The 22,544-nt window shown below is 35.5% G+C and overlaps 1 protein-coding gene across 1 annotated transcript; it reads left to right on the top strand.

The window, feature by feature from the left end:
- The first annotated feature begins 558 nt into the window (after positions 1–558).
- On the top strand, positions 559–22,544 carry LOC127853425 (cytadherence high molecular weight protein 1-like). Its single transcript, XM_052387957.1, has 12 exons — positions 559–671; positions 2,604–2,741; positions 2,963–3,100; positions 5,008–5,145; positions 6,555–6,692; positions 9,118–9,255; positions 9,508–9,627; positions 9,884–10,003; positions 11,562–11,699; positions 16,611–16,677; positions 17,154–17,296; positions 19,293–22,544. Exons 2-12 carry the CDS (start codon positions 2,612–2,614, stop codon positions 19,418–19,420), a joined length of 1,398 nt encoding a protein of 465 aa, XP_052243917.1. The 5' UTR covers positions 559–671; positions 2,604–2,611; the 3' UTR covers positions 19,421–22,544.

Here is a 22,544-nt window from a genome sequence, read left to right as displayed (position 1 = left end):
GGTATACATACATTATTAAATGATTATTTATTTATGGACTTTTGTTTTCCTCCATTTACTTTTTGATATACTATTAATATGTCGTGTTATATGTATAATTTTAAATTGTATGAGTCTCTATCTTTGTGTGAGTCTTTATATTTGTATGAATCTTAACATTTGTATGATTTGGCAGAAATGGGTATTTCCCAGAGGAATTAGATATATGTATATACTGTACGACAATATGAATGTTTACAATTGGTAAAATTGCGCAAATTCTGCAATAACAATACTCCCACCCTCACTGCCAAATATTTAGGCGGTACAGATTCTGGAAGTTAGACAATGTCTGTTAGCACATGTTTTGTGCATAATTTTTAATTGTATGAGTCTTTATATTACATTATTAAGAAAATGATCAAAATAACAGCGAATCCGATGCTTTAAGTGTGTTTTGTAACCCACAAACAAAGTGATTTATAGCCATTTCCAGAATGGCCGCCAAATGAAATGTGGAGTTGGGCTTTGTCGAAGAAAAAGAGATATTCCTTCTGAAAAGTAGATTCTGTCATTGAATCTACTTCCAAGCGCAAAGGAGCTGACATGTCGTGTTTGTTCGAAACCAACCGTGTTTCTTCTACAGTACAGGTCTACGCACCAGATTCTTCAAAAAGTTTCGCTTTCCATTGGTCAGTTTTCATATGTATTTGCTGCAATCATAACTGTTGCAAATTGAATTACGCAGACAATTTGATTGTGTTCAGGTCTCAGCTGCCAAAAGTAAACGATTTTTTTAGTTGCCAGCCTCCTGCAGAGTTTCCCATCGAAAATGAGATAGATGCCTCTAAATATGCCAAGCTGTACAGGGTAGATGCATCTGTTACGATGCAACTAAATTTTCACGACTAACAAGTGGACAGACTGTTGTAATTAGAGAATTTATCTGGAAAAAGGAAGATCAACCTTGCATAGTTGCTACAAGAAACACTAAAATATTCACTACATCTAGTTAGTTCTTTTTGAATGCTCTGAGCTGTTCTTGATTAGACCAAATTCAATGTCAAAATAATAAGTCTCAAGTTTGTCTATTAATTCGAATTCAATCAACCTAAAACAGCGTAACAAACACAATACCTGTTACCATCTATATAAATTTGCGTGTTGTTTGTTGATAAATGCTAAAAAGATTTTTTTTATAAAAACCGTTGTTAAACCGAAAGTCCAAGTTTTGAATTGACCATTATCTATCTTACGGAGGTTCCGTAGAAAGTCAGTGTATTACAATTGGTTGGTTAGACACAAGATCTGTCTAGCAGAGGATTCCGGTGATAATCAATAGCGTATTTTTGAATTCAGAATTTTCGGAGTACTCGGCTTTTTCAATTTCAAAAACGTAAACATTTTGATAAACTGTTGACATGTTTTAAACATTAGAGATTAATATAATTATTATTCGAACACACCACATCACGTAACAAGGCCCTCGTTTGGCCGTTTTTGGGGCCGAAATTTGGCCCCATTCCCCCCTTAAAATAGTATACTTTTTTCCCCTATTTCAACTAAAAATTCCCCCTCCAAAAAAAAAAAATTATTTTATTTTTTTTACTTTTATACCTATGTTGCCAGCTGGTATTGTGCTATGAACCTTTGATAACATGTATATTTATGTAAATTACATTAAAATATAGCAATTTTAAGTGTTGAATGGTTGGTGATAAGATCTTCTAAAAGTCCCCTTTTCGCCCAAAACGACGCAAAATTCCCCCCTTTAAGGGCCCGGCCCCAATCCCCCAATGTGTAGAAAGGGCCCTGCGTAAGTTGTTTTAATTTGTGCGTTTGTAATATATATATGATCTGTTTGTGTTTATTTATGCCAGAAAATAGATCATGTTGCTAATATTACAGAATAAAGTAGCGCCCAGATTTCGGGGAGGAGACTTGACATGGAATATTCAAACAACCAGTTGCAACTCCCAGCGACCCGGAGTTTAGTGTTTTCATTGATAAGTCAATTTTATAATAAAGTGAACGTGCATGCAACTGAAGCAGGCCAAAAACATCACTAATTCTTATGTGTTGACAAGCAACTTTGCTTTTCCATTGTTTGAGGGATTGTTTAATTTTAATATTTTTAAATTTTTGACTTGTAGAGTTTCCCTTAAGGTTGACCGCTATGGGGCTTTGGGACTTGATGGCTATGCCATACCTTCCAATGAACCAATACAATACTAACCTCCCATGCATGTTGACATTTTTTATTCCACATCACAATGTGTAAGTTATCAACAGCTTGTTTTATAAATGACCATGCTGTGCATGGTTATAAACCTTTATTGGAAGAAAAAATTACAAAAATACTGACTTCTTTAGAAATAGTTGCAGTTTTGGTAGTTTGAATGTATATACCAGTATGTAGATATGGTACATACATTTATTGAGCTGTGTTGTAGTAAATCACCTGATGAAATCAGTTTTCTGGCTTATAGCTGTTTAATTTAAATCAAATTCATTTAAAGAAAACTGCAGCAACAGCCCATAGATATTTAAATATGAACATATCTGCTTGTTGTTTAAGATCAAATAGTTGTTTCAGATTGTTAAGTCAAGCTGTTATCTTTCAGAAAATGATATGCCACAAGCGATTGAGCAGCCATCAATGGACAGTAGTGCTGAGCTGTCGACAGAAACTGTCAGTCATCATTTGCAGCCTCTTGACAGGCCTTTGGCTCAAAGAGACTCTGATATGGCATCAGACAATGGTATGTTTGTGTGTGTGTGTGTGTGTTAATTTAGCACACCAAATGTGCTACATATTAAGCAATCTTTTAGTTAATCACCTGATGGAATCCGTTTTCCGGCTTATAGTTGTTTAAGTTTAAATTGATGTAAAGAAGGCTGCAGCAACAGCCCATTGACATCTGCTTGTTGTGAAAGATCAAATAGATCTTTCAGATTGTAAAGTCGAGCTGTTATCTTTCAGAAAATGATTTGCCTCAAGCGATTGAGCAGCCATCAATGGACAGTAGTGCCAAGCTGTTGACAGAAACTGTCGGTCATCATTTTCAGCCTCCAGACAGGCCTTCAGGTCAAAGAGACTATGACATGAAATCAGCCAATGGTATGTTTGTGTGTGTGTGTGTTTATGTAGCACACCAAACATGCTACATATTAAGCTATCTTTTAGTTATTCATCTGATGGAATCAGTTTTCTGGCTGATAGCTGTTTAATTTTAAATTCATGTAAAGAATGCTGTAGCAAAAGCCCATTGATAATTATGTTGAACACATCTGCTTGTTGTAAAAGATCAAATAGATGTTTCAGATGGTAAAATCGAGCTGTTATCTTTCAGAAAATGATTTGCCTCCAGGGATAGATCAGCAATCAATGGACTAGTGCTGAGCTGTCGACAGAAACCATCAGTCATCATTTGCAGACTCCTGACCGGCTTTCGGCTAAAAGAGACTCTGATATGGAATCAGAAAATGGTATGTTTGTGTGTGTGTGTGTGTGTGTGTTTATGTAGCACACCAAAAGTGCTACATGTTAAGTAATCTTGAAGTTAATCACCTGATGGAATCAGTTTTCCGGCTTATAGCTGTTTAAGTTTAATCATACATGCCATAATTTTTTAGGTCCAAAGCGGGACATTCCATAAAAAATTGTCGGGACATTTGACCAAAAAGCAGGACACCTAAAACGATCTATCATTCCACGTTTACTATAGTCAGTATAGTACTAACAAAAACTCTTGATACTTTTATTCAAGACATAAAACATCTGATATGAAGCATGAAATCTTAAACATAACAATAACAGTTTTATTAAATTAGACAATAGCAAACAACGAAGATAATATTCATCTGTTTAAGAGTACAAAATCTAGAACATTACGACAACAATACTCATTATATTAATTTCAATGGCAAACATTAACGCAGGGGAGGCTATCCAGTTGACTGAAAGTACGGGTTACAGTACACTATCTACCGAACAGTTACATCAGTTACACACGGAATGCGCGGCCGTACACATTTCCGTATTTTGTTTTCTTCCTATATACACAGATTAAACTGAATTGTGAATTGTCAGGCGCTGTATTGGGGTAGTGTCAAACTGTCATGAATAACAACACGTTGTTTTTATTACAATAACACAAGACAAGATGGGTAACTCTTTTACTGTTTGTTGCGATGTTTTTTTAAGCATGTGTCCATGCGCAGTTTGTTACTTGTCAATTTCCGCGGCTTAATTGGAGTAGGGTCAAACTGTCATGCATAGCACCTCGTTGTTTTTAGCTTAATTGGAGTAGGGTCAAACTGTCATGCATACCACCTCGTTGTTTTTATTACAATTACACTAGACAGGATGGGTATCACTTATTGGACTGTTTGTTGCGATTTTGGTATATTGCACATTCGGAATATCCCGCTATATTGGAACTAAACATTGAATGTAAAAGACTCTATTATGACGTAGCGTTAATTTTACAAAACAATTGTTTTGTAAACCGTTTCAAACAAATACAAAATAAACACATTTTCAACATTTATTTCATTATAATAAAACTATCGATAGCAATAAGCGACCACTATCTTGAAGACCACCATGGTGTGAATGCCTGATGAAATCAATAATTAGCCGATAAATCGCTGATAAGGTGTCATAAACAACACTGGTACACACGATAAGTAGAATCGGATTGTTAATTGGAGGGCAATAAAGGGATTAGCGGTGTTAAGTGTTAGCGAAACAGAGCTTGAATAGCGAATTTTATTGGGAACCTATACACCTTACATCGTTTTTTACGAATGTCGGGACAAATCGTCTCATGGCGGGACGGCGGGACAAAGGGCCCAAAAGCGGGACTGTCCCGCCGAGATCGGGACGTATGGCATGTATGGTTTAATCAAATTCATTTGAAGAATGCTGCAGCAACAGCCCATTGATATTTATATTGAACATCTGCTTGTTGTGAAAGATCAAATAGATCTTTCAGATTGTAAAGTCGAGCTATTATCTTTCAGAAAATGATTTGCCTCAAGCGATTGAGCAGCCATCAATGGACAGTAGTGCCGAGCTGTTGACAGAAACTGTATGTCATCATTTTCAGCCTCCAGACAGGCCTTCAGGTCGAAGAGACTCTGACATGAAATCAGCCAATGGTATGTTTGTGTGTGTGTGTGTTTATGTAGCACACCAAACATGCTACATATTAAGCTATCTTGTAGTTAATCATCTGATGGAATCAGTTTTCTGGCTAATAGCTGTTTAATTTTAAATTCATGTAAAGAATGCTGTAGCAAAAGCCCATTGATGATTATGTTGAACACATCTGCTTGTTGTGAAAGATCAAATAGATGTTTCAGATGGTAAAAGTGAGCTGTTATCTTTCAGAAAATGATTTAACTCCAGGGATAGATCAGCAATCAATGGACTAGTGCTGAGCTGTCGACAGTAACCATCAGTCATCATTTGCAGACTCCTGACCGGCCTTCGGCTAAAAGAGACTCTGATATGGAATCAGAAAATGGTATTTTTGTGTGTGTGTGTGTGTGTGTTTATGTAGCACACCAAAAGTGCTACATATTAAGTAATCTTGAAGTTAATTAAGTTTAATCAAATTCATTTGAAGAATGCTGCAGCAACAGCCCATTGATATTTATATTGAACACATCTGCTTGTTGTGAATGATCCAATAGATGTTTCAGATGGTAAAGTCAAACTGTTATCTTTCAGAAAATGATTTGCCTCCAGCGATAGATCAGCCATTAATGGACAGTAGTGCCGAATGTCGACAGAAACCATCAGTCATCATTTGCAGCCTCCTGAAAGGTCTTCAGCTCAAAGAGACTCTGATATGGAATCAGGCAATGGTATGTTTGTGTGTGTGTGTGTGTGTGTGCTTTTGTAGCACACCAAATGTGCTACATATTAAAGTGATGTTATGTGCATTTTTCACTGTTGAATTGAGCTGAAAATAATTAACACGTCAAAAGAGTTAGTTAAAATGTGGTTACTGACCAATTATCTGCAACTCATCTTTCTACCAGTTGTTTATAAAAAGTATATATTTTGTTCGATATTTTACATGACTCACCCAGTCCTCTAAGCCGAAATAATTCGTAAAACAAAGTAGTGTCTTTGTGTCGTATGAATGAATCTGCACTAACACTAGATTGAGATTCACATCGTAAATCGAATCTTGTGTGTCATCAGTTGTCAAAACGAAAGTACTGTTGATGTTTAAATGCATTATTTTTCTCTTTCTGGGATATTGTTTTAGTATGTTGATGCTGCATTAACAAATATAAGTGTATATGAAGTGAAAACACCAAAAATAAACAACGGTTGCGATAGACACCTATAAACTGTATTATGCCTATAATATCACTAAGCAATGTTGTAGTTAATCACCTAATGGAATCCGTTTTGTGGCTTATAGTTGTTTTAGTTTAAATAAATGTAAAGAATGCTGCAGCAACAGCCCATTGATATTTATATTGAACACGTCACTAGTTGTGAAAGATCAAATAGTTGTTTCCGATTGTCAAGTCGAGCTGTTATCTTTCAGAAAATGATTTGCCTCCAGCGATTAAGAAGCCATCAATGGACAGTACTGCTGAGCTGTTGATAGAAACTGTCAGTCATCATTTGAAGCCTCCTGACAGGCCTTCGGCTCAAAAGGACTCTGACATGGAATCAGACAATGGTATGTTTGTGTGTGTGTGTGTTTATGTAGCACACCAAACGTGCTACATATTAAACAATCTTGTAGTTAATCACCTGATGGAATCAGATTTCTGGCTTATAGCTGTTTAAGTTTAAATTCATGTAAAGAATGCTGCAGCAACAGCCCATTGATATTTATATTGAACACATCTGCTAGTTGTGAAAGATCAAATACAGTCGAAACACGATGGCTCGAACTCTTTTGGCTCGAATTTCCGGTAGGCTCTAACTCTCATTAAAGCACTGAATTTTTGTTACTGTATATCCATATAAAATTTTGTCGAATGGCTCGAATTCGCAAGGCTCGAATTATCGGATGGCTCAAACTGTTGTAACAGTCCCGATCAGAATTTTCACACGTTCTTTTGTTCGTATGGCTCAAACTCGTTTCGGGTCGCATAAACTTTTAATGGAATAGGACTGCTTGATTAAAGGAACACAATATTTAGTATAACACCGGTTTCAAACATGCCATCGACTCAATCGTTGATTGATTTGAGTAAAAGATGACATTGAATAAAATAAAATATTGGTACATACAAGTTTTAAATATATATTTGTTTTTTATGCTCCCTAAAAATTTTCGGGGATCATATAGTTGCCAGTTTGAAGTTCCTTCCTTACTTCCGTACTTCCTTCCGTCACACTTTTGTTACCATTTCTCATAGCACTTTCAATACTTTACCGATCTCTTTCATAGTTGGCATGTAGGTACCTTGCATTGACCTCTACCTTTTGATGAGGTTTGAGGTCACTCGGTCATAGTCAAGGTCACAGAGGCTAATAATAAAATACTTTTTCTGTCACACTTTTGCTACCGTTTCTCATAGCACCTTCAATACTTTACTGATCTCTTTCATATTTGGCATGTAGGTACCTTGCATGGACCTCTACCTTTTGATGAGGTTTTAGGTCACTGGGGTCAAGGTCAAGGTCACCGAGGCTAATAATATACTTTTTCCATCACACTTTGTTTACAGTTTCTCATAGCACCTTCAATACTTTACCGATATCTTTCATATTTGGCATGTAGGTACCTTGAATGGAACTCTACCTTTTGATGAGGTTTGAGATCACTGGGTCAAGGTCACCGAGGCTAATAATAATATACTTTTTCCATCACACTTTTGTTACAGTTTATCATGTCACCTTCAATACTTTACTGATCTCTTTCATATGTCGCATGTAGGTACCTTGCATGGACCTTTACCTTTTGATGAGGTTTGAGGTCACTGGGGTCAAGGTCACTGAGGCTATTAATATACTTTTTCTGTCACACTTTTTTTTACAGTTTCTCATAGCACCTTCAATACTTTACCGATCTCTGTCATATTTGGCATGTAGGTACCTTGCATGGACCTCTACCTTTTGATGAGGTTTGAAGTCACTGGGGTCAAGGTCACCGAGGCTAATAATAGAATTTTCTGTCACACTTTTTTTTAATACAGTTTTTCATAGTACACGTACCTTCAATACTTTACCGATCTCTTTTATATTTGGCATGTATGTACCTTGCATGGACCTCTACCTTTTGATGAGGTTTGATGTCACTGGGGTCAAGGTCACAGAGGCTAATAATAGATTTTCCCGTCACACTTTTGTTACAGTTTCTCATATCACCTTCAATACTTTACCAATCTCTTCCATATTTGGCATGTAGGTACCTTGCATGGACCTCTACCTTTTGATGAGGTTTGAGGTCACTGGGGTCAAGGTCAAGGTCACAGAGGCTAATAGTAGATTTTTTTAGGTGGTTATTAACACATAGATTGACAAAGCGCATCATCTGGGAGCATCCATCAGTTTCACTGATATTCTTGTTATTAATTCAAAAGCAGAAAGTAGAACGAAGTGGTACAGAGTTTAAGCACTATGCTTACTCGTCAACTGAAGGTAAAAATGTTCGTAAACAACACTTTATTAGAAATTGGATGGGTCGAATTCTGGATGGCTCGAGTTTTTGTTGCTGGTCCTGACAAATTCGAGCCATTGAGTTTCGACTGCAGATATGTCAGATGGTAAAGTCCAGCTGTTATCTTTCAGCAAATGATATGCCTTCAGCGATTGAGCAGTCATCAATGGACAGCTATCGACAGAAACTGTCAGTCATCATTTGCAGCCTCCTGACAGGCCTTCGGCTCAAAAGGACTCTGACATGAAATCAGACAATGGTATGTTTGTGTGTGTGTGTGTGTTTATGTAGCACACCAAAAGTGCTACATATTAAGCAATCATGTAGTTAATCACCTGATGTTATCAGTTTTCTGGCCTATAGCTGTTTAAGTTTAAATTCATGTAAAGAACACTGCCGCAACAGCCCATTGATATTTATATTGAACACATCTGCCAGTTGTGAAAGATAAAATAGATGTTTCAGATTGTAAAATCCAGCTGTTATCTTTCAGAAAATGATTTGCCTCCAGCGATTGAGCAGCCATCAATGGACAGTAGTGCTGTGCTATCGACAGAAACTGTCAGTTATCATTTGCAGCCTCTTGACAGGCCTTCGGCTCAAAAGGACTCTGATATGGAATCAGACAATGGTATGTTTGTATGTGTGTGTTTATGTAGCACACCAATCTTGCTACATTTTAAACCGTTTTATAATAAAACACCTTATGAAATCAGTTTTCTTGCTTATAGCTGTTTAAGTTTAAATAAATTCAATTTAATAACACTGCAGCAACAGCCAATTGATATTTATATTGAACACATCTGCTAGTTGTGAAAGATAAAATAGATGTTTCAGCTGGTAAAGTCGAGCTGTTATCTTTCGAAAAATGATTTGCCTCCAGCTATTGATCAGCCATCAATGGACAGTAGTGCTGAGCTGTCGACAGAATCTGTCAGTCATCATTTGCAGCCTCCTGAAAGGTCTTCAGCTCAAAGAGACTCTGACATGAAATCAGACAATGGTATGTTTGTGTGTGTGTGTGTGTTTATGTAGCACATAAAACGTGCTACATTTTAAGCCGTCTTTTAATAAATCACCATATGAAATCAATTTTCCAGCTTATAGCTGTTTAAGTTTAATTAAATTCATTTGAAGAATACTGCAGCAACAGCCCATTGATATTTATATGGAACACAACTGCTTGTTGTGAAAGATCAAATAGATGTTTCAGATGGTAAAGTCAAACTGTTATCTTTCAAAAAATGATTTGCCTCCAGCGATTGATCAGCCATCAATGGACAGTAGTGCCGAGCTGTCGACAGAAACCATCAGTCATCATTTGCAGCCTCCTGAAAGGTCTTCAGCTCAAAGAGACTCTGATATGGAATCAGGCAATGGTATGTTTGTGTGTGTGTGTGTGTGCTTTTGTAGCACACCAAATGTGCTACATATTAAAGTGATATTATATGCATTTTTCACTGTTGAATTGAGCTGAAAATAATGAACAGGTCAAAAGAGTTAGTTAAAATGTGGTTACTGACCAATTATCTGCCATTCATCTTTCTACCAGTTGTTTATAAAAAGTTTATATTTTATTCGATATTTTACATGACTCACCCAGTCCTCTAAGCGGAAATAATCCGTAAAACAAAATAGTGTCTTTGTGTCGAATGAATGAATCTGCACTAACACTAGATTAAGATTCACATCGTAAATCGAATCTTGTGTGTCATCAGTTGTCAAAACGAAAGTACTGTTGATGTTTAAATGCATTATTTTTCTCTTTCTGGGATATTGTTTTAGTATGTTGATGCTGCATTAACAAATATAAGTGTATATGAAGTGAAAACACCAAAAATAAACAACGGTTGCGATAGCCACCTATAAACTGTAATATGCCTATAATACAGCTCCAGATAATTTTTTCAGCCAAGGGGTATTTCACTCATGAAATTTTTAATTGATGAGTAAAAATCAAAATCTGATAATTTTAAGAAGTAACTTTGTTCAAAGGATCAGAATTAATAATACACTGTACATGTTATGTTAACTCGCTATAACAAGCAGTTTGTACACAATAAAGCAATCACTTTTGTTTTATTTAACAGTTTTTCTGGTTTTTTTTTGCCCTTGGCTTATAAGCAGCCATTAATCCCTTTTTTCCGTCTTGATTTGGCAAGCCACTGTTTAGCACACACTGTACAGCCACGATCAAAATCTAAGCTTGGCCCACAAAACTTGTTCATTATATGTGTATTTTGGCGCCATTTAAAAAGGTGCTTGAAGGTAAAAGTTTTTTTCATAGTGCCACACAAGAGATCAACTGATAGCAAAAATTATATGCTTGAAGTTGGGCGATTCGGGTTTTATGGAATGTAATGTCAAATGTTTTCACCATGAGCGTATATCGATGCTCAACATTGCAGCGGGGAGCCCGTTGTATCAACATCGGCCTCTATCGTGGGCCAACATGAAATGATAATGTTCTGACTGAGGAGTAAATGAGGTCGGGAACCACATTCTATACATAGATGGTGATATCACTACATTTTTACTGGTGAGGACACAGTATCGGAAACCAATCATGTTTACATAAATTTAACTGCATGTATAAACGGTTAATACGCATTGAAATTGCACACGATGCGTAATCCGAATTTAGTCAGGAGTTTTTTTACTCAACAAAATTTTAAGTCGTGCGTATTTTCTTTTTTGTCATGCATACTTTACGCAAATACGCATCTTATCTGGCCCTCTGGCCTATAATATCACTTTAAGCAATCTTGTAGTTAATCACCTAATGAAATCCATTTCCTGGATTACAGTAGTTTAAGTTTAAATTAATGTAAAGAATGCTGCAGCAACAGCCCATTGATATTTATATTAAACACATCTGCTAGTTGTGAAAGATCAAAAAGATGTTTTCGATTGTAAAGTTGAGCTGTTTTCTTTTAGAAAAAGATTTGCCTCCAACGATTAAGAAGCCATCAATGGACAGTCGTGCAGAGCTGTCGACAGAAACTGTCAGTCATCATTTGCAGCCTCTTGACAGGCCTTCGGCTCAAAAGGACTCTGATATGGAATTAGACAATGGTATGATTGTGTGTGGGTGTTAATGTAGCACACCAAACGTGCTACATATTAAGACTTCATGTTTTTTGTTAGCTCTATTTTATAGCCGAATCACAAAAAGTATACTTTTTCCCAAAATTGGCTTTAAAAATTCCCCATTGGGAAAAAAGCGCTAATGACATAGTCTATTTAGATTTTTAGCAAAGCGTAGCCTGATCCAGTCTCGCACAGTTTTTAGCTCGACTATTATATATAAAATATACATAGTGGAGCTATCCTACTCACCCTGGCGTCGGTGTGAGTGTTAGCATGAGCGTAAGCGTGAGCGTGCAAATGTTAAAGTTTGCGTACCACCCCAAATATTTCCTATGTCCCTTGACACATTGCTTTAATATTTTGCAAATTTCTTTACCAACTTGACCCCAATTTATAAACAAGAGAAGACAACTGTATCAAGCATTTTTTAAGAATTATGGCCCTTTTTCCATTTAGATTATGCATATTATTGATAAATCTAAGTTAAATTTTGCGTACCACCTGCAATATTTTCAATGTCCCTTGACATTTTGCTTTCATATTTTGCAAACTTCTTAAACAACATGACCCCAATATATAAACAAGAGCAGACAAATGTATCAAGCATTTTGTAAGAATTATGGCCCTTTTTATGCCCCCTTTCAAAGAAAAGGGTTCATGTAGTGATCGGACTGTCCATCTGTCTGTCAGTCCTTCCGTCACACTTTGCGGTTAGGTTTTGAAAAATGCTAATAACTTTTATGTCCCTTGAGATATAACCTTCAAATTTGGTATGCATGTGTATATAGACAAGGCCTTTCCATATGCAAATGTTTTTTTACCCCTGGGACCTTGACCTGGAACTTAGGGTCCGCGTTTAGGTTTCGAAATCTGCGTTTAGGTTTAAAAAATTGCTCATAACTTCTATGTCCCTTCAGATATAACACCTGCAATATTTTCAATGTCCCTGGACATTTTGCTTTCATATTATGCAAACTTCTTAGCCAACATGACCCCAATATATAAACAAGAGCAGACAAATGTATCAAGCATTTTGTAAGAATTATGGCCCTTTTTATGCCCCCTTTCAAAGAAAAGGGTTCATGTAGTGATCGGACTGTCCATCCGTCTGTCAGTCCTTCCGTCACACTTTGCGGTTAGGTTTTGAAAAATGCTAATAACTTTTATGTCCCTTGAGATATAACCTTCAAATTTGGTATGCATGTGTATATAGACAAGGCCTTTCCATATGCAAATTTTTTTTTACCCCTGGGACCTTGACCTGGAACTTAGGGTCCGCGTTTAGGTTTCGAAATCTGCGTTTAGGTTTAAAAAATGGCTCATAACTTCTATGTCCCTTCAGATATAACACCTGCAATATTTTCAATGTCCCTGGACATTTTGCTTTCATATTATGCAAACTTCTTAACCAACATGACCCCAATATATAAACAAGAGCAGACAAATGTATCAAGCATTTTGTAAGAATTATGGCCCTTTTTATGCCCCCTTTCAAAGAAAAGGGTTCATGTAGTGATCGGACTGTCCATCCGTCTGTCAGTCCTTCCGTCACACTTTGCGGTTAGGTTTTGAAAAATGCTAATAACTTTTATGTCCCTTGAGATATAACCTTCAAATTTGGTATGCATGTGTATATAGACAAGGCCTTTCCATACGCAAACTTTTTTTTACCCCTGTTACCTTGACCTGGAACCTAGAGTCCGCGTTTAGGTTTCGAAATCTGCGTTTAGGTTTAAAAAAATTGCTCATAACTTCTATGTCCCTTCAGATATAACCTTCATATTTGGTATGCATGTGTATATGGACAAGGCCTTTCCATACGAACACACATTTTTAGCCCTGTGACCTTGACCTTTAACTTAGGGTCCACGTTTAGGTTTCAAAATCTGCGTTTCTGTTTCGAAAAATGCTCATAACTTCATCAAAGCGTTTATAAGGGGCATATGTCATCCTATGGTGACAGCTTTTGTTGTCTTTGTAACTGAATATTTTGTAAAATTTTGTGTTTAGATCCACTTAACTTCTAAAGTATCAAAGCTATTGCTTTCAAACTTCAAATATTTTCTTACTATCATTAGGGTACTGTATCTGGCAAGTTCAATTGGACCTTGACCTTTGAATGACCTATACTCTCAAGGTCAAAAGAATAAATTTTAGTTAAATTTCCATTTCTTCTTCATTTATGATCACCCCAAATAAAATTATTTTGAAAGATTGTCTAATAAATGACCACACTCCACATTATACCCCCTCACACCCCCCCTACCCTACCCAAAAAGATTTTTTTTCTATGAAACATGGTTAAAGAAAAATAATATTTATTTACTTTATTTTTGAACGACTGTCCAAACTTCCCACCCAAGCTATTGCTATCAAACTTAAAATTAAATCTTATTAGTTTGTTTTATGTCTTTACAAATGTTCAATAGATTGTGGAAAATATACCTGATCTATTATCTTGACCCTATTGAATAATTTGAACAATTTCCCTATGATGGCTTACGTTATGCTGTCAAGCACTGGAATAGTTGACCGCGCTGTCCTCTGACAGTAAGATTTTACCATGATTTGCATAACGTCTGCATTATTCCTGTGCCCGATATTATCTGTGTTGTTCAGGCTCTTATTATATTTCTGATAAAATTTAAGTGTTTTGTGATTCGGCTGAGTGGAAAACAAGTATGTTACACAATTTGAAATGTTACGTGAAAAAGATTCCAAAGCAAAAAAGTGGCCAAACAAAAACTGTTGATTTTTTTAAGCAAGCATCATTAAATAAAGTAACATTCCAACAATGCAAAGTGCTGACTGATATTCAACATGTTGAAACTAGGGAAATTAGTTTGTGACTGAAGACTTTGTGTGAGCTCTCTATGTGGAAAACTTTAGCATGATGGTGTTTGTGGTGTTTGGGATTAAAGATGTTGAAATCTTTCATGTAATTTTAAATCCCAATTTATTTTCCCAATTTCTTGAAACGCTAATAAAATTCCCAATTTCAAAGCCATGGGCTATCTTCCCAAAATGCTTAATAAAACCCTGGCCTTCTTGTAACAAATCACCTGGTGAAATCAGTTTTCTGGCCCATAGCTCACCAAACGTTCTATATTTTAAGTTGTCTTGTAGTTAATAACCTGATGAAATCAGTTTTCTGGCTTATAAGCTTTGCTGTTAAAGTTTAATGAAATTCATTTCAAGAATACTGCAGCCCATTGATAAAATATCAAAACAACTGCTTGGTGTTAAAGATCAAATAAATAGATTTATTAGATAGATAAGTTGATTTTAACATGAAATGCATAGATTTGCATGGCAGCATGTTATATACATGCAATAAATAATAAAAACAATCTGCATGTATAAACAAAGCCATGTCAATCAACAGCATATGTTAAGGATTGCACAAAAAGGGGTTAGCCATTAAACCCTTATTTACATAGATGTTCCAAATGGTATAGTAAAGCTGTTATTTTTCAGAAAATGATGTGTGTGTGTGTGTGTTTATGTAGCACATCAAACGTTCTACATTTGAAGCTGTCTTATAGTTAATCACCTGATGAAATCAGTGTCTGGTTTATAGCTGTTTAAGTTTAACTAAATTCATTTAAAGAATGCTGCAGCAACAGCCCATTGATATCTAATAGGGATGGCAAAACTATTTGAATATTCGAAAATTCAATTGAATCGTCTGTATTGGAATTGCAGAGTTGGCATTTGAATATTCGCAACCTATTATTTCAATCGATTTTGTGCTTTTTAATTAATTACCCACAAGCTGCTAATTAATGACCCACAAGTTGCTTACTGAATACATCAACAATAACAACTAATTGCGAACCAAAATTAAAAGGGATTAACATGTTTGATAAGACACTCTTCCTGTCAAACTGACAACATGCTGTTATCAGAAGAAGGGGTATATTGTTTTGCTGGATGTTGGTCGGTCTGTCTGTCGTTGGTTGGTCTGTCAGTCTGTCTGTTTGTTGGTAGACCATTGTGGAACACGTGTGTTTGTTTATGTAGCACACCAAACGTGCTACATATTGAGCCTCCTTGTAATCAATTGCCTGATGACATCTGTTTTCTGGCTTATAGATGTTAATTTGAATTAATTTTAAGAGTACTGCAGCTACAGCCCATTGATATCAAATATGACCCCATCTGTATGGGAAATGGCATTAGACTGTTGTATGTTTTAGCTCACATGGTTAGCTTTTGTTATACCAAGATGTCCATAGACTTAAAAACTTCAGGCTGAATTTAATTTTAATCTTCATATTCATACAAAGCCCATGTAATATTATCTCATTTCTGTATGTACCTCCATTAAAGTCTACATTGTAGGTATATTAGTTTGAATACTCTATAGTCGAGCATTATCTATTAAATGGACAGCTCTTCTATAACATTTGAATTAATTGTCTTCATGTGATAAAATCGTGAGTCATTCCATGCATAAAAAGCTGAGGAAATCAGTTGCCTAACCAAAAGCAGAAGATTGAGAGAACATTTATGAAGAATACTGAAAGGGCTTTTTTTTGTTAATTGATTTTGGCATTCTCTAGTGTCCTCTACTGTAGCAGATAACTTTATCTGCAAGTGACAGTAGGGTTGTGCCTCAGATAAATGTCCTATGGCCTTCTTGTTAAATAAGTGTGTGTCTGTATCTGTCTGTGGTTATGTAGCACATAAAAAGTGCTACGTGTTAAGCATCCTGTTATGAATTTATTTTTTTGGCTTAAAGCAGATAAAGTTTGTATATAGAATGTTCCTGTAGAATACTGAAGCTTCAGACAACAAATATTTGATACATGCAATACATCTGTTTGTTTGAAAGATAAAGACATTGCTTTCTCTTGATCAAGCTCATTCCATTATACATAACATCTGTTTTAGGCAATGAAGTTGTTGATGATTCAGAGTCTGATGTGGGATCAGAAATTTGGCCATTTCCATTTCTAAGGTAAGTCAGCTCTCCTATCATTTATTGGGAACATTGTGTGCTGATGGCTTAGTCTGTTGTAATTACTAAAATCTGAAAGGCTCTGTTTGAGCTATAGTGTGTTTTTTATGTCATCCAATTTGTCATTGATTGCTCTAAATGAAAACTCCTCTGCAACCGCTTTGCCAACTTTATAGTAACGACATGAATAATCCTTGTGTGGTCTGTCACCCAAATAGCACGGACCATTCCCCTCTATTGCAAAAAATGCATATAAGCTGCCAGATCTGAAAAAAAGAAACATTCACAACATTTCCTGAATTGCTTGGGCCAAATTAAAGCAAGAACTATCACAAGCAACGAATTGTGTTTATTAAATTGCCAATCCAGCATTGTAAAGTCTGGAAACTAAGCACATATTTGAATATAAGCATATCTGGAAAATAAGTACTGTGGTTACTGTACCAATGTTTAGTTTGCACTTGTTTGGTTAACAGGTCCAGGAATATCCAAATTCATGAACCAGATGAAAAGGATGAATTCGAAGATTGTAATGACAATGTTCTGGATCCTGATTATCACCCTGAAGAAGACTCGCAGGAAAGTGATAGTGACTGTGGCAACCTGAGAGATAACTTTGGTAAGTTCTCCTTGTAGTGTGAAGTGAAAAGTGGGCAAGGAATAAGATTTAATTTAAATGTTTTCTACAGTATGTGCAAATGAGGTGTAAGGTCAGTGTCACATTATTAAAGGTCATGTTCAGTTTAATTATGTATCTAGTGTACCTTTAACGGTTTTAAGATTCATATTCTTCTCAAAGATTTTTATGGGTCAAGAATTTCTAGTTGACCTTCTTGAAGCACCTTCATAGATAGACACTTGGACTGCTGCATGTGACTTGGAATGAAAACTTAACTTGGGATTCTATCAAAAAGGGCCATTATTTGGCTTAAATGCTTGTTCCAGTATGCCGCCAGAGCTTAAAACATTTATTGATTGAATTTTAAAATTGTTCATGTCAAGTGAAAACATGGCCACGGAAAGGGTGGTTTGTCATTTTCCATGTATATATGTAGTAAATAAAGCCAGTGAACACTCTAGAAAAACTGTTCTTATGGGTATTAAAAATATGGCCACCACAGTGGGTACGGTAATTTTCTAAATAAGCCTAGTGTAAATACTTTAAAACACCATCTTTTAAAGTCAGTCTTACCAATGTTTTGAAATATTTGCTGAAGAGTTTTAATCATTGCTTCTTTCCATCTCAGTCTCTCAGTTGAGCGACCCAGGGCCTATTGGCCCTTTTGTTAACTATATGTGTATTTGACATTTTTAGCTCCACTATTATATATGAAATATATATAGTGGAGCTATCCTACTCACGTCGGCGTTTCTGTTCCCGTTAGCGTTAGCGTGCAAATGTAAAAGTTTGCGTACCACCCCAAATATTAGCTATGTCCTTTGACATATTGCCTTGATATTTTGCATACTTCTTTACCAACATTACCCCCAATCTATAAACAAGAGCAGACAACTGTATCAAGCATTCTGACAGAATTATGGCCCCTTCTATACTTAGATAATTGAACATTTTGCTAAAATTGCCATAACTTCTTTATTTATAATCACATTTGATTCATACTTTGACACCCACATTATACCCCCCCCCCCACCCCCCCCCCCCCCCCCCCTCCATGATGGCTTACGTTATACTGTCAAGCACTCGAATAGTCGAGCACACTGTCCTCTGACAGCTCTTGTTTTTTTATGCATCACACCAAATGTGCTACATATAACTAATCCATCTACTTGTTCCCCACAGAACAGTGAAAGTAAGCAATAGGTTTGCAGTGTAATATTTTCAGCCATCATTTTAATAGATGGTCCTGGGCCATGGTTAAATTTTTCTGTACAATTAGCAAATGGTTACATGTACATCCAGTTATTAATTTGTTTTCTGCATTTAAAAAATTGGTATGTAGATATAAAACAAGATGATTCTTTGCATTTTGCAGTTCATCCTGTATATTTATCAAGTGGTTATGTGCAGATTACAAGACATGAAGTCGTTCTGTACACTTGTCAGGTTGTTATGTAGATGCATGAGATTGTTCTTTGCATTTGGCACTTAATGCTGTACATATGCTAAAAACTTTTTTGGTTGAAACTTTTGACATGCATTGATTAAAATAGACATTTTAAACTGCGGCCCTATATAATATGGCTCTGTATATATTACCTAGAAATGTCTTTTTATATGAAATCGAGAAAATAACAAATAATAAAATAAATGATGAGCTTTGGCACCCATTGGCGGCGCTCTTGCCTCTACTTTTTATGCCCCCAGTAGGGTGGCATATAGCAGTTGAACTGTCAGTCTGTCTGTCAGTCCTAAACTTTAACATTGGCCATAACTTTTGCAATATTAAAGATAGCAGCTTGATATTTGTCATGCATGTGTATCTCATAGAGCTTCACATTTTGAGTGCTGAAAGGTCAAGATTATTTTCACAAGGCAAGGAAAGTTATACAATCAAAAAATAAAAAAATTAATTCAAAGTGGCGCAGTAGGGGGCATTGTGTTTCTGACTTGTTATCTATTGTTATCCATGTTTTCATATCTATTTCTAAAACAGGGAAAACAGGGAAAAAGAAACAGGTGCATAGACCATGTTATTGTCAAGAGAATGCTGCATTGCTTGATGCATTTTCCTCCTACCTAGTCCCGAACTGCAGGCATCTACCTAGGGAAAACGGGAGATAATGAAAGTTCAGGACAACTACAAAGCACTTGGAAACAGAACATGGATGAACATCAAGTATCAGCTGAAATAATGCAGTGTAAAATTTGAGTGTGATTGACACTTGATAAAACTTAGGAGGGGCATTTCTGAAATTCTGAGAATGTGTGCATATATTGTTAACTTCTACAGCCTTCTCCCTCTTTAGACTTAGAAAATCAGAAAAATAGATAAGAAGTCTGCACCAGGAAGGTGATACTCTTGTTTTTGTGATTGGATGAATAACACATTTGGGAAAAAATTATGTTAAAGGAATATTCAATGGGACATCATCACATGGGTTTTGGGTCCTGATTCTATTATTGTTTCCTGTCTCATATTATTTGATTGAAATATTTACTGATTGTAAAGTATTGTGTAAGGCAAATTCAAGAGTTTATATGTACATGATGTATGTAAAAATATGTGTATGAGGGTCATTTAAAAAGTCTGCAGCATTGCCATATTTTTGTAATAACTTATTTAAAGGTATATATGTACGTTTGTCTGTCAGGTCAATCTTTTGAGTGCAACTACTACAGTTTTGCATGGATGGCTTTCAAATTTGGTAGAGCAACTAGACATGATGTAATTAATTATGTTTGATCAATAGTGTCGTATTTTAAGAACTGTTGCAGTCTTTTCCAATACCTCTTGTATAAGTGTATATATATGTTGTTTTTTTACATTAAAGTTGGAACACCCATTCATTTAATATAGGCTGATAAAGAAAGAAATTCAGCAATTTATCCATAACCCTAAGACTTAGGGCTTTGATACTTTGTGTGTGTTTTTCTAAGTTGGCTCACCGATTATTGTCTTCTACCGGTTTCACCGGAGGGGACTTGTGGTTTGTGCTCTGTGTGTCTGTCTGTCTGTCGGTCCATCACACTTTTCTGGATCCTGTGATATACTTTAAAAGTTCTTCATATTTTTCACGAAACTTGAAACATAGATAGATGGCAATATAGATATTATTCAAATCATTTCTTTTTGTTCCTACGTCAAAAATTCTGGTTGCTATGGCAACAAATAAAAAAATCAATAAAAATTCTGACAATTGTGGAGCTGGTATGGGACATATATTGCTTGGCAGTAGTCTTGTTTAACATAAAATGATAAAGAAAGAAATTCAGCAATTTATCCATAACCCTAAGACTTAGGGCTTTGATATTTTTTGTGATTTTTATGTCCCCCACCACTATATTGTTTTTGCCCTGTCGGTTGGTTGGTTTGTTGGTTGGTTTGTTTGTTTGCCCCAACTTTAACATTTGCAATAACTTTTGCAATATTGAAGATAGCAACTTGATATTTTGCATGCATGTGTATCTCATGGAGCTGCTTATTTTGAGTGGTGAAAGGTTAAGGTCATCTTTCAAGGTCAAAGGTCAAATATATAGCTTCAAAGCGGCGCAAAAGGGGACATAGTGTTTCTGACAAACACATATCTTGTTTTGTTTAAGTTGGCTCACCCATTTATTTAACAAAGTCTGATGTAGAAAGAATTACAGCAATTTACCCATAACCCTAAGACTTAGACACATGTTATCATACCTCACAGAAATATGCCAATGCACATTTCACTTAGGCCTATAATGCAGAACTCTGTATTATTTATATTATGGGGCTAAGTGACTGTTTGTAATAAAAATATGCCATGAAACTTCTGAAAAAGAACAAATGTTCAACCATTAAACAATGTTTTTCTAGTATATATCAATTTTTCAATAGTTACACTATATACATGCTGCTTGAAATTTGCTGTACTGATGATACATATAAACTGTACTTTAATTATTGTTCAAATGTTGTTCCCATTGTCCAGTCTTTTACAATGTAAGGTATTTTTGTATTGGTAAGAAACATTAAGAATTATTATGGACATGTGTTGCTAGTTTCAGTATAATGATAATTTTGAATTTTTTTTGACCAATGTAATAGGAACCTCATATGACGAATTTTATGTTATAAAAGAACAAAATGAAGATAAACCGCATGCTCAAATGTGAAAACCGCTATATCTTTCCTGACACCAAAATAATATGCTCTTGAAAAACCTTGAAGCAGAACTTTGTATAGATTTAAAGTAACGAGAATTGTGATGTTATTAACATTGTGTTCATATTCATATTCTGATGTTATTTTGAAAGGTCAAACATACTTAAAATGATATATTTGTATAGCTGATAGTTGAAAGTCCTTTAGTGTGTCAAAATATAAAAGAATTAACTCATGTTATTGTCATGGTTTAAAATGCTACGAATGATATTATTCTTTTATAAAGCGTACTGCCCAAAAATATACACTATGTCAATAGTCACTCTGAAGATTGACTCCATGTATATCTTTATATGTAACACGTTTTATATTGAACATTTGGTTAAATGTTTTAAGACATTTTTTTTATTAATCTTTCTAAAGGCAGTGAAAAGGTATTATATCTTAGCATTGGGCAGTGTAAAGCTTGAGCATTGGCTATAAATCAGTTACTGAAAGACAACAATCCTTTAAAATTAATCCCTTATGCTGGCTGTTACGATAGACTGCACAAATTTTCGACTTTGGCAATTTTGATATTGTTGGATAAGCATTTACCACAATTAAGGACGTGCTCCTGTTGTTTTTTTCAAAGTTGTAAGTCTAACATAGGTTTTAGTTTAACATAAGTTTATATTTTGTTATTATAATGCAAAGGCTTTTTATGCCCCCGAAGGAGGGCATTTAGTGATTAGACTGTCCATCTGTCTGTCCGTCCGTCTGTCTGTCCATCACACTTTTGCGTTAAGGTTTTAAAAAATGCTCATAACTTCTATGTCGCTTCAGATGTAACCTTCATATATGGTATGCATGTGTCTATGGACAAGATCTTTCCATACGCACAATAATTTTGACGCCTTTGACCTTGAACTTAGGGTCTGCGTTTAGGTTTCAAAATCTGTGTTTAGGTCTCAAAAAAACGTTTTTCGGGGGCATATGTCTTCCAATGGATACTGCTCTTGTTATTTATTGAACCTTCTTTTGTTTGTGTTAAAATGATAAGAAAATTCAAGCCTTAGTTTCTTTCTGTTTCTTTATGTATGGTATTATAAATTGCATTTAAGTATTTAA

The sequence above is a fragment of the Dreissena polymorpha genome, chromosome 12 (genome assembly GCF_020536995.1).
Source record: "Dreissena polymorpha isolate Duluth1 chromosome 12, UMN_Dpol_1.0, whole genome shotgun sequence".
NCBI lineage: Eukaryota > Metazoa > Mollusca > Bivalvia > Myida > Dreissenidae > Dreissena > Dreissena polymorpha.
Note: the sequence above shows the minus strand (reverse complement) of the source record. Positions and strands in the feature narration are given on the sequence as shown.